Below are 14,284 nucleotides of genomic sequence, written 5' to 3' on the forward strand. Positions count from 1 at the left end.
AGTCTTCAAATTTGTCTTTAAGTCACTATATTACGAAATATATCTAGCTTAGAAAGTGATGTACCTCAATAGTTATAGCAAGTGTGAGGAACTGGACATCCTACCTTAGGCTGCACGCCTAAATAGCCACTGCAGTTTGGAGCTCCACATTTACATACTGTCTTTCCAGTGCCCAAGCATTCCAAGTGATAATTAAACGTTAGCTCAGATCCTGCAAAAAGTATTAATGCCATTAGTTTTATACTTGGACTCGCTGCATAAGTGTTGATAAATAAACTCAAACAATAGCATCGAACTTCCTAAATGTTATAATTGTATTTTCTGATGAATTAGCTAAGTTGAAGGTACATGTTTGGATATTATTTTTCAGCATTAAACTCACATCACAGAAAGATCACTCACATCACAGAAATAAGGTACACCTCAGAGATTATCACTTATTAAAATTAATTGAGATTTCTTATAATAAAATAGGAGACTATTTGGCCCATTAAGCCCATACTTGCTCTCAGGATAACAATCTCAATTGAGTCACGATGTGCTTTCATTCTATTGTGAACATTCCACAGTGATCACATGCTGCAGTTAGCTAATCCAATTTATGCCGATAAGGCGTTTTGCACATATTATTTACTACCCTCAAAACAGAAAAAAAACCATGAAAGTACCATGAGTAGTTAGTGATTGGTTTAACTTCACTATTTCAATCAGAAAAATGTCTCCAGCACTATTTAACTGGGTAATGCTGTAACTGGATAGTGTAGCACCCAAAAACAGATGCTATACTATTAAACTTATCTTCTCCATTATTAGTTTGGGATCTTACTCCATCTATTTCTGTATTAATTCAATTGCATGTATATTCTGCATGGATGTATGTCCTTAAACCCTTAACCATATAACAATATTTCTTACCAACAGCAATATCACACAAAGCAAACAGTCCAACTCTAGTGTCACCATTCACTGTCCACTTCTGTGTCTCACAGTTTGGCTTGCAGCTGTGATTCATGAAGCGCGAATAATTTCCTTTTGGGCCTGCATCAATTATACGATCCTGTTAATAATAAATTTACAGGTAAACTTGCCTCATTTTGTAGAATTTAGAAATTCACAATAGAAACTTGTCAAAAACTGTTTGGAAGTCTGTATCGTAAAGATTTTTTAAATCTCTAGTATAAACATAGTAATATATAAATACTTACAAAATCAATACTTTTCAAAGGGATAGTGCAGGAACAAATATGAAAATGATTTTTCAATAACAGTTAATGATTCACAACAGCTAGGTTACTGTGTGTAGTTTTAATCACAATACATGAAGGGTATAATTGAACTGGAAAGGGAGCAGAGAAACTTCGCCAGGATATTGCCTGGGATGGAGTGTTTCAGTCAAGAGAACAAACTGAATAGGCTGAGTTTACGTTTCCTTGTGTTTGTTTGGGTAATATTCTATACAATGACTCTAATGTATTTTGGAAACCTTTGGTTTCAATAAGTTGAGGGATATTAAATGCTGGCAAAACGGTTAACTGGAGCAGAGTATGGTGAGGATGGAGGAAAAAAAAATTCAACAATGAACTCATAATCCCGAAGACAGTAAAGGTACGTGTTGAGTGTTGATGCTTAGAATCAAAATTTAAAAAAAGAATGACAGCTCAGATACAGATGGTTGCTTAAGGCAATGTAGCTTACAGTGAATGTCAGGCCATTTTATCCTTAACAGTAAATTATCTGATTTCCTTGAAAAAGCTTTCCTTCATAACTTTTGGCTTTGTAGTCTCTCAGCTTTACCCAGTAATTACCATAATGATGAATAAACTCTTCTTGAGCTTCCAGCTGGATACAGGTATCAATTAATAACCGACATTTTTATGACAAGCTCTGCCATCTTCTTCCAGGGATGATGCTTCGGCATGTATTGGCCTGTGGTACTTATACGCCCCATAGTCTGTCCCTCCTGATTGGATAGTCCTCATCCAATCAGGTTTTCTACTCTCCCAATCTTGCTTATAATTGAATTCCAGTTCTTACTTAAAGCGAGACCTTTGTCTTTGTTCAAGTTCTTTTCTTCTAGTTTTATTTCAATGGCTTCCTTTAACCAGGCAGTTACACAAAAGCCATCTGCAAATGCAGATGGCAAGGGTTTGTCATTGAAAGTCAGTTATAATCAATTATCTATTCCTAGCTGGAAGCCAGAGAAGAGTTTATTCATCACATATACCAGGAAAACATTAGATCCTTTTTTACTGTAATGATACACAAGCAGACTTTTCCCAGCAGATTTCTTGTTTGACACTATTTACACCAAACTTATTTCTTCCTAATTTGACTTCATCCTTTCTTTCCTACTCCAACCACTTCCCACTAAAGCCATTACATTTTTGATGGCCTCCTATTATTTTGATTACTATTCCCTGGTAGAATGTGGAGTGTGTTTGAGTTGGGTGGTACTGACTTTACACATATTTCGGGAACATTTGGTTTCAAGAAGCTGAAGGGTTATTTAACACTGGTAAAATGCCCAACTGCTTATTTAAGATTTGGAATATTCTCTCCGGGTGATATCAATCACCGCAACTTCATACATAGCACAATCTTTCTGAAATTACTTTTTATTGTGATTGAGGAACAGCTTTATGCAATAGAAACAATTGTGTAGTACGTGTTTCCCAATCCTAATTGCCCATGGCAAACCATCTTCCTGAACAGCTGCAAAACATCTAGTTCATGTTTTCACACTGCTACTGGGAGCGAACTTCAAAATTTAGACCCAGCAAGGACGAAATGGCAAAAAAATTTCCAAAGTCATAATAATTGTGATTTGGGACTGGAACCTTCAGCTGGTTCTGTTCCTATCATTCCGTAATTCTGGAAGTGTTGGGAGGTAAAGTAGCTTTGTGAGTAAATGTAGCAAATTTGTAGATAGTCATGATGTGCTACTATTAGATGGAGTGCAGATCACAGAAGTTGCTTTCTCTGAATAAACTGTTCTTCAGTGCTGTTGGCGCAAGACACGTACTGTATGAGCAAGCTGCAGATACTACATCATAAGACCATAAGACAGAAGCAGAATTGGGCCATTTTGCCTATTGAGTCTGTTCACTCATTCCATCATGGCTGATCCCTCTCAACCTCATTTTCCTGCCTTCTCCCTGTAACCTTTGATGCCCTTACCAATCAAAAATCTATCAACCTCTGTCGTAAATGTACTGTACTCAATGAATTGGCCTCCAAAGCTGTCTGTGACAATGAATTCCACAGATTCACCACCCCCGGCTAAAGAAATTCCTCCTCATCTCTGTTCTAAAAGGACATCCTTGTAATCTGAGCCTGTGCTCTTTGATCCTAGACATCCCCCCCCCCCCAACCTATAGAAAACATCCTCTCCATGCCCACTCTGTCTACGCCTTTCAATATTTGATATGTATCAATGAGATCTGCCCTTACTCTTCTAAACTCCAGGTGCAGCCCCAGAGTCATCAAATACACCTTGCATGTTAACCCTTTCATTTCTGCAGTCATTCTAGGGAACCACATTTGGACTCCCTCCAAAGCCAGCACATCCTTTCTTAGATAAGTGGCCCAAAGCTGCTCACAATATTTCATGCGGTCTGACCAATGTCTTATGATGCCTCAACATTACGTTCTTGCTTTTATATTCTAATCCTCTTTAAATGAATGTTGACATTGCATTTGCCCTACTTACATTGTATTCCATCTACCACTTCTTTGCCTGTTTTCCTATTCCAAGCCCTTCTGCAGCCAACCTGCATTCTCAACACTACTTGCCCCTCCATCTGCAAACTTGGACACAAAGCCATCTATTCTGTCATCCAAATCATTGACATGTAACATGAAGTGTTCCCAACATAGACTCCAGCAGAACACCATTAGTCACCAGCAGCTAAACAGAAAAAGTCCCCTTCATTCTGCTACTTTGCCTCTTGGCAGTCAGCTAATCTTCTATCCATGCTAATATCTTTCCTGTAATACTAATGGCTCTTATCTTGTTTAGCAGCATCATATGCGGCACCTTATCAAACTAATGACTTGTGTCTTGTAGTAGGTGAAAAATTTTAGATTGTCAGGAGGCAAAATAAAAATTGTCACAGATTGCCTAGTTTTTGACTTGCTAGTATTGATGGCCAAATTGAGGTACTGATCAGTGCTAGCCTTCAGGATATTAATGATGGCTCAGCAATGATAACACCACTGCCTACAAAGAATATTCTCTGTTGTTTAAGATGGTTCCATAACACCCCTTAATTATGAATCTTTGTGGCAAACTAAGTTTGCATGGATTCATTCTTTCTCACTGAGAATTATTGATTTTCAAGACCCATCTTTCAGATTTTGCTTACTGATTAGTGTCCAACTGTGTGGGTCGACATGAGTTGAATTCATAGTTTTATTACTTTCAAGTTACTACCTTGTCAAGAGTTAGCATGTAGAAGTTGGTGATGTCATGTTCCTGTGCATATTTGATTCGAGCATAACACTCCTCTTCATCTATCACCTCACCAACATATTCATTCACAAATTGTCCCTGTAAAAGAGTTACATTTAACAATGAAAATAAACATGCAAGTTATCAACACTTAAAATCCAAACTAGAAATAGTGGTAGAACTCATTCAGTCAACCACATGCTGAGAAAAGAGAAACCGTTTAACAACTTGGGTCACCAACCCTTTCTTAGAACTATGGAAGATGAGGGATGGGCAGTATAATTTCAACAGCTATCAAGAATTTTGTTATTAAATGATGTTTTAAATAAAAATATAAATAACAAACTGCTAAAACATTGTCAAAATTATTCCTTTGAAATTTGCAGGTTCTTATAAACTTCAGATCAAAATAGTGTTAGTTTTAATTCAAACTTGAACAGCTGGAGAAATTATACGAAGAATGATTACCTCATTCTAAAATACAATTTTTAAATGAAATGGATAGTTTGGCCCAAGATGAGAGTTTATACTTTACCTAAGCTTTCTCCCATTGCATTGTGTTTCATGTCTAGCTTTTGAAAGCTTAAAAGATATTGGTCTCACCTACTTCCTTTACAATAAACTAACTGCTCCAAAAAATGCTTCCAATTTGCCCATTATCTACAAACATATTTTATTTATGCTTTGTTTTAGATTTACTCAAATTGAAATATTCTCTTCATATCTGATTTCCATCAAGATTTCTGAATTTTCACTTCTAAACAAAAAACAATAATAAATTCCCAGCCTATTCATTCATTATTTTCACCACCCCCTGAAATTCATAGAATAGAAACCAGAACCGTATTCAATGTAAATCTATTACAAACGTGCTCCAAATTCTGAAGGTTTTCAGGTAAGGGTATTACTGATGTAAAACACTTATGTTAGGATTTTGATTTTGGAAAGAGTGTAATTTCTATTCCCAAGTTCCTGATAGCTTTGCCATTACTACTACTACAATCAGGCCTAAACTTCATTTTCCTGCCTGATCGCTATAATCTCTTTAGAACAAATATCCATCTGTGAGAGAGGAGAGGGGGAAGAGAGAGGGGGGGGGAGAGAGGGGGGAGAGAGAGGGGGGAGAGAGAGGGGGGAGAGAGAGGGGGGAGAGAGAGGGGGGAGAGAGAGGGGGGAGAGAGAGGGGGGAGAGAGAGGGGGGAGAGAGAGGGGGGAGAGAGAGGGGGGAGAGAGGGGGGGAGAGAGGGGGGGAGAGAGGGGGGGAGAGAGGGGGGAGAGAGGGGGGGAGAGAGGGGGGGAGAGAGGGGGGAGAGAGGGGGGGAGAGAGGGGGGGAGAGAGGGGGGAAGAGAGGGGGGAAGAGAGGGGGGGAGAGAGGGGGGGAGAGAGGGGGGGAGGAGGGGGGGGAGAGGGGGGGGAGAGAGGGGGGAGAGGGGGGAGAGAGGGGGGAGAGGGGGGAGAGAGGGGGAGAGAGGGGGAGAGAGGGGAGGGGGAGAGAGGGGAGGGGGAGAGGGGGAGGGGGAGAGGGGAGGGGGAGAGGGGAGGGGGAGAGAGAGGGGGAGGGGGAGGGGGGAGGGGGGGAGAGGGGGAAAGAGAGTGTGAGAGAGTGAGAGTGTCAGAGAGTTGAGAGTGTGTGAGAGTGTGTGAGAGTGTGAGAGAGTGTGAGAGAGTGTGAGAGTGTGTGAGAGTGTGTGAGAGTGTGTGAGAGTGTGTGAGAGTGTGTGAGAGTGTGTGAGAGTGTGTGAGAGTGTGTGAGAGAGTGTGTGAGTGTGTGAGAGAGTGTGTGAGTGTGAGAGAGTGTGTGAGTGTGAGAGAGTGTGTGAGTGTGAGAGAGTGTGTGAGTGTGAGAGAGTGTGCGTGTGTGTGTGTGTGTGTGTGTGTGGGTGTGCGCGCGCATATAAAAATAAAAGATTTAGCATGACATCTCAGCAGCACAAATTGATTCACAATCCTCATTGAAGAACCTAATTTTTACATCAACCTTAAATAGACCTTTTTTTCCTGAGATCCTGAGACCCATAATCAAAGATTCTCCCACTCAGGGAAGCATCCTTACAGGATCTCACGGAACTTCATAGTTCATGCCCTTTGACCCACAGTGTGGTGGTGACTTTTTAACCTACTCCAAGAAATGTTTCCTTCCTGCAAAGTCCTCCAGCCTTCTTTCATCCATGTGTCTATTTAAGTCTCATAAATGTCCCTAAAGAATCTGCCTCTACCACTACCCCCAGCAATATATTCCATGAACTTACAACTTTTTTTTTTAAAAACTACCTTTGACAACAATATCCTGCCCCATTCTTTCCTCTAATCACTTTAAAATCATGCCCTCTTATTTAAGCCAATTCCACCCTGAAGAAAAAGATGATGACCACTCATCATCTTATAAACTTCTATCAAGTCATTCTCATCCTCCTTAGCTCCAGAGAAAAACCCTTGCTTGCTCAATCTATCCTCATAGGGCATGTCTCTAATCCAGGCAGCATAATCTCCATTGCACCCCCTCTGAAGCTTCCACACCCTTCCTATAATGAGACCAGAACTGAACATGATATGCCATGTGTGGTCTAACCAGGGTTTTATAGAGCTGCAACATTACCTTGCAGCTCTTGAACACAATCCTCTGACTAATGAAAACCAACACGACATGCCTTCTTAACCACCCTATAAACTTGTGCAGCAATTTTGAGCAATCTATGGGTGTGGACCCCAACATCTCTCTGTTCATACACTTTGCTAAGAATCCTGCCATTAACTATGTACTCTGGCTTTAAAGTTGACCTTCCAAAGTGTATCACTTGACACTCCTCCAGGTTGAATTCCATCTGCCACTTCTCTGCCCAATTCTGCATTCTATTAATGTCCTGTTGTAATCTACGACAACCTTTTACACTATTCACAACACAACCAACCTTTGCATTCATCTACAATTTTGATAACCCACCCTCCCACTTCCTCATTCAAGTTATTAAAAAAAAAATCACAAAAAGTATCCCAGAGCAGATCCATGTGGAACACCACTGGTCAACGACCTCTATGCAGAATATTCTCCATCTACTACAAATCCACACAGTCAAGTTTCCCTAGATTCCATGCCATCTGAGTTTTTTGAATAAGTCTACCGTGGGGAGCCTTGTCAAACACCTTACTAGAGTCCATATACCACACGCAATTCCTTTTAGAATTAAATCAGGCTTGTGAGGCACAACCTGCTCCTCACCGCGCTAACTATCTCTAATCACACCATGCTTCTCCAAATGCTATTAAATCCTGTTTCTAAAACTCCTCTCCTATTACTTTCCTTGAACAAAGGAATACTATTTGACATCCTCCAATCTTCTGATACTACTCCTGTGGCCAGTGAGAACACAAAGATCATTACCAGAAACACAATTATCTCTTCCCTCGCTTCCCATAGTAACCTGGGGTATAACCCGTCTGGCCCAGGGGACTTATCAATGATAATGTTTTCAAAAGTTCCAGCACATCATGTTTCTTAACCTCAACATGTTCCAGCACATTAGCCTGTTCAACAATTACCTCACATATGTGGTTAGTACACACTTTACAGTACCAGCGACTTGGGTTAAATTCCTAATGCTGCCTATAAGGTGTTTGTACATTCTCCCTGTGACTGCATGGATTTCTTCAGGGCTCTCCGGTTTCCTCCCACAGTCGGTTAGTAGGTTAATTGGTCATTGTAAATTTTTCTGTAATTAGGCTAGGATTATTCAGGGGATTGCTGGGTGGCGTGACTCTAAGAATTGGAAGGGCCTGTTCTGTGCTGTATGTCAGTAAATTTCTCTATAAAAAGTAAAAAGATCCCTTTACTGGTGAATTCTGAAGTATTCACGAAGGACCTCACCTACTTCCTCTGACTTTAGGCATGATTCCTCTTATCTCTGATTGATCCTACCCTCACTCTAGTTATCTTCCTGTTCTTCATGTACATTTAGAAAGCCTTGAGGGTTTTCCTTATTTCTTCTTGCAAAGGCTTTCTTGTGCCTCCTCCTAGCTCTCCTAAGACACTTCTTAAGATCCTTCTTGGCTACCTTGTAACTCTCAAGAGCTCTGTCTGACTCTTGTTTTCGAAATCTATACTCAATCTAACATCTTTTTGCAATCATTAATCCTATTTGTCTATATTCAATTGTGGACAATGGCTTTTTCACAACCTGCTTCCTTACCTACCTTTGTGTTATATGCAAAGAAGTGCATATTTCTTAACATAGACTCTAAAATAGCAGGGCCCCAGCACCAATTCTCAATATATCCCCTTAATCTTAACTTTCTTTCTTGACACTGATCCATTTTTCTCATCGTGTTTTCTGACTGTTAATCAAACCTGACTCATAATTGCCCTCAACCTCAAACATCTTTATCTTGTGCAGTAACTTCTCATTTGGGCCTATATTGAATACCATTTAGGAATAAAAAAATCTTTACAATCTTTAAATATTCTGCTATATACATCTTCAAAGAATTAATAACTTTATAAGTTCTTTATAAAAAGAATTTCTCTCTCAGATAACTATCAACAGTGTTTAAGCATGATGGGTTTCCTGGGAACTTTGTTATTTGATGGATTCTACCATTTTTGAACTGCTGTTTCCCATTTTCTTTCTCCATTCTTTCTGTTGGACAATCACAATTACGACATCACATCCATAGACTCAGCAATTATTTTAAGAACATATCATATGGTCTAAGGGACTTATCTGTTTGTAAAGCCTGTCATTTATCCGCCAAAAAAGCTGTAACTTTTGAAATTAAAACTACTTTTAGAACAATGATAATAAGGTAATTATAATTACCTTAAACATAACCATTTACAATATTCTGATAATAAATCTTTTTTCCAACAAGACATCACCCCACAAAGGAAGTTATTATCTTTAATTTAGGCAAAAGTGCTCATCCAATGGAAAGCAACTTGTTATGGCTCAACTCCAAATTATTTCAAGTCTCCTTGGAAACTATAACTACAAGTGAGGTATGCAGTGGACTCCAGTTTCCAATTTGTATGGGAAACCATAAAATAGTGAACCACTCTAAGACCTCATCTCTCATGTAACAGTCTCTTCTTTCCCAAATGCAACTTCTAATTGCTTTCAATATTCAGAAAGATGTGAAGGTACATAGCTTCCCCCCACCCGCCCCAGATGTGAGCTCCATGGTAACGTAGTTGTAAGCATGATGCTATTACAGCTCGGGGTGTTCCGGAGTTTAATTCTGGCACTGTTCTGTAAGGAGTCTCTGTACGTCCTCCTCATGGAATGTGTGTGTTTTCTCTGGGTGCTCAGGTTTCCTCCCACAGTCCAGATACATTCCACGCTGTATTGCTAAATAAATATCTCACCTTCTTAATATTATATTTTGCAAGTAAACCCCATCCTCTCCCTGGAGTTCTTAAAATTTCCACTTCAGGATACTGCCGCTTGGTGAAGCACTGGTTCTGACATTTTTCTCCTGCAGGACATACAGCTGGATGGCATTCATACATTAACATTCTGTTCAGGCATTCAGAGTCTACCCCACAGGGATTCTCATCAGTTGGCTTACAATTACATCTTGGAATCTCAGAGAGATCAGCAGTGTAGATCTGAGCTTTACCCACGGCCTTGTTTACCTTGACAAAAAAGCAGATAGTTAAACCTTGAGGTCTTAATTGAGTATCTCTTCACATTTCCTATGAAAAGAAAGTTAGTTAAGTTGTAAAATATTGCAGTGTGTCTTTACTCAGTCATTCACTAAAGTAAAAACCAGCTGGACACCAAGGTCTTATAATCTATATAAAAAAAATTGGATTCATCTATAAAAATAATCTGAAATATATACCAAACAACGATGCTTAAAACTCCTAACTATGTGACTAGGGATGCTGTCTGGCCTACTGAGTTCCTCCAGCATTTTGTGTGTGTTGCTTGGGTTTCCAGAATCTGCAGATTTTCTCTTGTTTGTAAGTATGCGACTGTCAATCTATAGTAAATGGTGAGATTATCATCTTTTTTCTTTTTACAATATTTTTATTCAGAAGGAAAAAAAGATTTACAGAGTGCAACACATAGATACATCTCAACATAAATTGTGTACATTCATATATTGTAATAAAATTGATCAAAATGTTATAGCATAACACATAAAGGTATACCACTCTGTAATCAAAATTTTAAAGATAGGTCATACATCATAAAATAAATTTTTTATATAAAAAAAGTCAACCCCCTACCAACTATCAAAGAAAAAAGCTGATGGATGATAATGGATAATTAGGAAAAAAATTCGCTTAAGAAGAGAAGATAAAAATATACATAAAAGTCTGTGCACTGCTAAACTTCATAAATTGGAAAAGTAATTTAGGAAAGGTCCCCAGATATCATAAAAAAAAATTGTTTCAAATTTAAGACTGAGCAGCAGATCTTCTCTAAATTTAAATAAGACATAATATCATGTAGCCATTGAAGATGTGTAGGAGGGGTAGACTCCTTCCATTTAAGCAAGATTGCTCTTCTTGCTAAAAGAGAGGTAAGAACTAAAACCTGTAGGTTAGGAGTATTTAAAGTTATATTTTCATTTGCAATAATACCAAACAAGGCAGTAAGGGGATTTGGGTCAAACTGGACCCTAAAAAGTTGTGAGAAGGTATGGAATACTTCCCGCCAAAACTTTTCAATTTTAGGGCAAAACCAAAACATATGAATTAAAGAGGCATCAGCAGAGTTGCATTTATTACAAAGTGGAGAAATATTCGGATAAAAACTGGACAGCTTCTGTTTAGAAATGTAAGCTCTATGAACCACTTTAAATTGTAGAAGAGAATGACAAGCACAGAAAGATGATTTATTAACCCGTTTAAGAATCTTATTCCATTTATCATCAGAAATCTGACTATTTAGGTCATCCTCCCAAGCTTTTTTTATTTTATCTAAAAAGTCTTGTCTAGAATCAATCAACAAGTTATAGATACCGGTAATAGAACCATGAACAAAAGGTTTTAAATTTAAAAGATCGTCCAGTAAATTTTTATCAGGACCTATAGGAAAAGTAGTTAATTGGAAACGTAAGAAATCTCTAATTTGAAGATATCTGTAAAAATGTGTTTTTGGGAGTGCAAATTTAGTTGACAATTGGTCAAATGAAGCAAGAGATCCTGAGATAAACAGGTCCCAAAAACACTTAATACCTAGCTCATCCCAATCCTTAAAGACTTTGTCAGTCATGGAAGGGATAAAAAAAAATAATTAAGAAGAATAGGAGATGATAATGAAAAATTCGCTAAGCCAAAACAATTTCCTAAATTGAGACCAAATCCTTAAAGTTTGCTTAACAATTATGTTATCTGTTATTTTATTTGCTGAAAAAGAGTATGATCCAAGAAGAGAGACAATAGAGGAATTTTTTTTACAGAAATAACTTCTAAGGAGACCCATGATGGGCAATCTTTACGATAAATAGGACCAGAAAGTAATATTCCTTATATTGGCAGCCCAATAGTAAAACCTAAAATTGGGTAGGGCTAATCCACCCATCTCTTTATTTCTTTGTAGGTAAACTTTACTTAAACGAGCTTGTTTATTATTCCAAATATAAGATGTTAAAATTGAATCTAAAGAATCAAAGTAGGTCTTAGGAATAAAAATAGGTAAGGATTGAAAAAGATATAAAAATTTAGGAAGAATCTTCATTTTAATCGAATTAATTTGGCCAATTAGGGATAAAGAAAGAGGAGACCATTTAGAAAACGTCTTTTTCACATAGTTCAATAAGGGGTTTAAGTTTTCTTTAAATAAGTTCTTGAAGTTTTTAGTAATTGTTACACCTAGATATGTAAATTGACTTGTAACAACTTGGAACGGAAATTTGGCATTTAATGACATTAGGTCATTTAAAGGAAATAGCTCACTTTTATGTAAGTTCAGCTTATATCCTTAAAAAGAACTAAACTGGGAAATTAAAGAAAGAACCGAAGGTAAAGAAGTTTCAGTGTTAGAGATAAAAAGTAAAATATCATCAGCGTATAACGAAATTTTATGAGTCATACCTTCCCTTAGTATACCAGAAATATCCTTGGATTCTCAAAATGCTATTGCTAAGGGTTCTATAGCTAAAGCAAAAAGTAAAGGACTAAGAGGGCAACCTTGTCTAGTTACCTGCTATAATTTAAAGGGCTTAGAAATTTGAGAGTTTGTAATGACCTGCGCGGTAGGAGACAAGTAAATTAATTTAACCCAACGAATAAAATTAGGCCCAAAATTAAACTTTTCTAAGGTCTTAAAAAGATAATTCCACTCAATCCTATTGAAGGCTTTTTCTGCATCTAAGGATAATATACACTCTGATATTTTCTTGGATGGTGAATATATCACATTCAATAAGCGACGTATATTAAAATGTGAGTAACAATTTTTAATAAATCCTGTCTAGTCATGTGATATAATAGATGGTAAAATATTTTCAAGTCTTCGAGCTAAGATTTTGGATAAAATTTTTGCATCAACATTTAATAAAGAAATCCGTCTGTATGAATGACATTCAGCCGTATTTTTATTATTTATTAGAAATAAAAGCTTCATAAAAAGATTGAGGGAGTTTACCTGATTTAAAGGACTCTGATAAAACAGAGGATAAATAAGGTGTAAGTAACGTAGTGAAAGTTTTATAAAACTCCCCAGGAAAGCCATCAGGTCCTGGGGTCTTACCAGAATGTAAAGCACATATAGCCTCAGCCACTTCTTCATTGGAAATAAGCTGATCTAACTGTGTTAGACTATCAGCAGACAATGTAGGAATGTTGATATTACTGAAAAAAGCATTCATATAGGTATCATTTGAAAAAGAGTCAGACTGATACAACTTAAGGTAAAAGTCTTTAAATACGTTGTTAATTTCAGAATGGTCGGATATCTTAGTACCATTATCTTTAAAAATTTCTGTGATTTGACGATTAACTGTAAAAGATTTTAAGCGATTGGCTAATAACCTGTTCTATCCCCGTGAATGTAAAATTGAGTTTTATCTCTCAACAGCTGTCGTTCAATTGGGTAAATCAGCAGAAGATTATACTTGGATTGGATTTCAATACACTTATTATATATACTTGGATCTGGAGATTGGGCATACTTTCGATCAAGATCTTTTAATATCGCTGCTAGGTCAGACCTTTCTTTGTCAGCTTTTTTCTTTATATAGGTAGAGTAAGAGATAATTTCTCCACGAATATATGCTTTAAAAGTATCCCAGACTATAGTACCAGCAGTATCTCCTTTAAAATTTTCTTTAAAGAAAAAAGTAATATGGTTTTCCAAAAACTTTAGAAAATTTTTATCAGATAACAATGATAAGTTAAAATGCCAACTTCTATTTGGCACAGAGTAAACAGGTAATCTTAAACCCAGAAGCACAGGTGCATGATCAGACAAAGCAATCTCCTTATAATCACAGGATTGTACCAGTGGAAGCAAGTTTCTATCTATAAAAAAGTAGTCAATCCGAGAATACATATGATGAACCTGAGAGAAATATGAATATTCCTTTTCTTGGGGGTGTAAAAAACACCACACATCGAAAATACCACATTGAAATAGAAAAGATTTAAAAAGTAGGACCGATTTATTAGTGACAGGGGTTTTACTTGAAGAGCGATCTAATATAGGGTCAAGCCAAAAATTAAAATCTCCACTCATCATTAAGGAATACCGATTCAAATCAGGCAAAAAAGAGAAAAGACGTCCAAAGAGAATATCATCTAACAAAAGAGGCCTCAAAACTGGTGCTCCAAGCATATAGGAAGGAGATTGAAAATCTGGCTGAGTGGTACCATAACAACAACCTCTTAC

At 37.5% G+C, this 14,284-nt stretch overlaps 1 protein-coding gene across 3 annotated transcripts in view; it reads right to left on the minus strand.

The window, feature by feature from the left end:
- nsd1a (nuclear receptor binding SET domain protein 1a) overlaps positions 1–14,284 on the minus strand; it is a 200,027-nt gene that overhangs the window by 24,849 nt on the left and 160,894 nt on the right. For all 3 annotated transcript variants that reach the window (XM_073067756.1, XM_073067755.1, XM_073067754.1), the window contains 4 exons: positions 9,808–10,077; positions 4,433–4,549; positions 916–1,057; positions 105–211 (listed from right to left, as the gene is read on the minus strand). In XM_073067756.1, the coding sequence (XP_072923857.1) occupies positions 105–211; positions 916–1,057; positions 4,433–4,549; positions 9,808–10,077 (636 nt within the window). The remainder of the gene's footprint in view (positions 1–104; positions 212–915; positions 1,058–4,432; positions 4,550–9,807; positions 10,078–14,284) is intronic.

The sequence above is a fragment of the Hemitrygon akajei genome, chromosome 15, assembly GCF_048418815.1.
Source record: "Hemitrygon akajei chromosome 15, sHemAka1.3, whole genome shotgun sequence".
Classification (NCBI taxonomy): Eukaryota; Metazoa; Chordata; class Chondrichthyes; order Myliobatiformes; family Dasyatidae; genus Hemitrygon; species Hemitrygon akajei.